Genomic DNA, 2,861 nt, shown 5'->3' with positions numbered 1-2,861 from the left:
GAGAAACCCCCCCCTAATTGGACCCCAAGCTATCGATCAAGCCTACTTAGAACTTGATCCGTTCACTCGTTATCGAGATCTCAACATCTCGGGTACTCGCAACCCGTCGCGTCGCGTAAAAGAGTCACGGTCGGTCTCGCTCCGCGTGTACTTGGCGCGAGCACGGTCGTATACACAGGTCTGGAAACCAAGTCAAATTTCAGTGGTGGGGGTAGTCCGCTTAGAGTTGTAAAATTTTATGTCTCTGGCCGCCACTACGCGTCGCTTTTGGTTATGGTACCTGGTTAAAATGAAGCGCGTGAATAACCTAACCTAACCTGCTCGCTCCTCGCTCCTGCTAGTAAAGCCTGGTAAAGCCAGGGCCATCGTTGATCGTCGATGAAGCGCGGAAAGCTCCACTCCTCGTCGGTTCTGTTGTTCGGCGGATCGTGCGTGTTTAATATCATTAATACCACGTGCGATTGTGTGATACTGTGCGATATAATGACTAAATCGTGCGCGGTGCCAATGTGCAAATCGCGAAATTATTCAGCAAAGAAATGTTCGTTGTTTAAAGTGCCGTCAAATATTGAACAATGTAAAAAATGGATTGCTGCGATTCCGGGCATTGTTGATCTGAAGCCGTCGCAATTCGTTTGCGAGAAGCATTTCGAAGAACATCACATCCTCAAGAAATGGGTGAAATACGATAATGATCGGATTATCGCCGAAGTAAGTTTAATGATAATTACATTTTTTCTATGTTTTAATTATATTATAATTATATATACAAATTGACTTGCGTGACTATTTACATAAGTAAATATTTTGATTCGTTCTTGCTGGGTTAACTTTCAAATGATTTTGTTACTTCATTGCATGTTTATTGAAGGCTCCTTACATGCGCACTCGACTCCATCCGTTGGCTGTTCCTTCAAAATTTGACTGTCAGAGAAAGGTAGAAAATATCGCCACTGCTAGGGATTGTTCAATTGCATCAGTGCAGAGCATAATTATTTCTCTTTGGACGAGCCCTCGATGAATACAACGGTCGACGAATCTTGCAATGAGAAAAAGCCTTCTTTCGTACAATTACACAGAACACAGTACCGTAGGATTGGCACAACAATGGGATCAGTTAGGAATGTGCATGCAACACAATTTAGAACAGCAGATTCAAGCGAGAAACCAGTCCGGTGTATCTGAAGACGCACTAAAGGAATTCTCCATGATGTTCAAGCACTTTGACAAGGACAAGAGTGGCCGTCTGAATCATCAAGAATTTAAATCGTGCCTGAGAGCTTTGGGCTATGACTTTCCTATGATGGAAGAAGGACAGCCCGATCCGGAATTCGAGAACATATTAGGTTTTGTTGATTTTAATTCTTGTGTTATTTCCGGTTACATTATTTCGAACCATTTATTTTTAACACGATATTATTATTCGCAGACATCGTGGATCCTAATAGAGACAGCTATGTATCGCTGCAAGAATACATGGCGTTTATGATCAGCAAGGAAACGGAGAACGTGCAGAGCTCGGAGGAAATAGAGAACGCTTTCCGAGCAATCACTGCAGCAGATCGGCCGTACGTCACAAAGGAGGAATTATATGCTGTAAGTATTGCAAATACTATTGAATATTCAGAAATATAAGTTACAATGTTCCTACAATCACGAAGAATGCAATTTATATTCGTTAATCGTTTTTTTTTCTTTTTCAGAACCTCACAAAGGAGATGGCCGATTATTGCGTTGCCCGTATGAAACCTTATGTAGATCCCAAGTCGGAACGACCGATAACAGCTGCGTTGGATTATATAGAATTTACGCGTACTCTTTTCCAGAATTAATTATGAATTCACATACATATGCATATTATATTATTTTTCCAAGTTTATTAAACTATAATTGCATAAAGAGCACAGAGCGCTGCTATGTTTATCTTTAAAAACTATGGTTGATTGATATATCTATTAATCACTAGAGTTATCTAGAGCATTTACAGAAATTGAGATTTTCTTCTAAACTGGTTGATAGAGAATATATATAAAGAATATATTTGTGTTGTGTATGTTAGAATGCTTTTCCTAACGTATATATTCTTATATGCTTTTGATATATCGCATTATTTAATCTTCAAATCCTAAACTTTAAAATATAAAATTCTATATTAACTAGTTCTTTGAAACTCTTTCACGTTGTTCTTCGAAATAAATGCATTTAATATATTATATTAAATTTTATTCAATAAATCTATAAAACACATATATGGCGTATTTTTTAATTCTTGCGTATGAGATTGCGTAAATTTTCTTATAGGTAATTACAATATTTTTTCTTTTATCTTATTTAGTAAGCATATATGGAAAATAATATGAAATAAATATTGCATAAATCACGTTGCATTTTATTGAGCAACTGAATTTACAACTATTTGAGACTTCTCTTGAATTATTTGTTCAGCACGGTACACTTTCCAGGATGTTAAAAAGTCTCTAGCCATTTTGAATAAAGTATAGTAATGTATAATTCATTATAATGTAAATGCGGAGGTACAAAAATAATAGGCGCGACCCCACAGACGTACGCGCTAATGGAAGACGAAAATAAAGCTCGTCTTAATCGTTGGTTAAAATCGGTTCTCAAAGTGGACACTTCTGCTCTAATGGCCGATGCGCAGGGCGCTTGCGCTATGCGAACCAGGACCATAACACGCAGCGCAGCCCTTGTGGCCACAAGCCAAATAAATTTCTCACACGCTAAGCGAACCATCCCCACCACCTTCGTTTCCAGACCTGTGTATACGACCGTGGGCGCGAGACACTACCGTGTCTCTTGATTATATTTAAAATTTGTAAAAGGTTAATTTGTAAATCTCA

The 2,861-nt window shown here is 38.3% G+C and overlaps 1 protein-coding gene across 3 annotated transcripts; it reads left to right on the top strand.

Moving 5' to 3' along the window:
- The first annotated feature begins 282 nt into the window (after nt 1-282).
- LOC139809813 (spectrin alpha chain-like) lies at nt 283-2,247 on the top strand. Of its 3 annotated transcripts, XM_071773029.1 has the most exons (5): nt 283-428; nt 557-711; nt 872-1,346; nt 1,430-1,596; nt 1,704-2,247. In XM_071773029.1, exons 3-5 carry the CDS (start codon nt 1,046-1,048, stop codon nt 1,830-1,832), a joined length of 597 nt encoding a protein of 198 aa, XP_071629130.1. In that variant the 5' UTR covers nt 283-428; nt 557-711; nt 872-1,045; the 3' UTR covers nt 1,833-2,247. The 3 variants fall into 3 exon arrangements, with proteins under 3 accessions (XP_071629130.1, XP_071629128.1, XP_071629129.1); XM_071773027.1 differs by having other exon boundaries at nt 297-711; nt 1,220-1,346; XM_071773028.1 differs by having other exon boundaries at nt 297-711.
- The last annotated feature ends 614 nt before the right edge of the window (nt 2,248-2,861 follow it).

This window comes from Temnothorax longispinosus, chromosome 3, assembly GCF_030848805.1.
Source record: "Temnothorax longispinosus isolate EJ_2023e chromosome 3, Tlon_JGU_v1, whole genome shotgun sequence".
Taxonomy (NCBI): Eukaryota; Metazoa; Arthropoda; class Insecta; order Hymenoptera; family Formicidae; genus Temnothorax; species Temnothorax longispinosus.
Note: the sequence above shows the minus strand (reverse complement) of the source record. Positions and strands in the feature narration are given on the sequence as shown.

Coding starts and splice junctions, on each gene's coding strand:
- LOC139809813 (XM_071773027.1), top strand. CDS start 379: ATGAAGCGCGGAAAGCTCCACTCCTCGTCGGTTCTGTTGTTCGGCGGA. Junction 1,347..1,429: donor GGAATTCGAGAACATATTAG/GTTTTGTTGATT, acceptor TATTATTCGCAG/ACATCGTGGATCCTAATAGA. Junction 1,597..1,703: donor CAAAGGAGGAATTATATGCT/GTAAGTATTGCA, acceptor TTTCTTTTTCAG/AACCTCACAAAGGAGATGGC.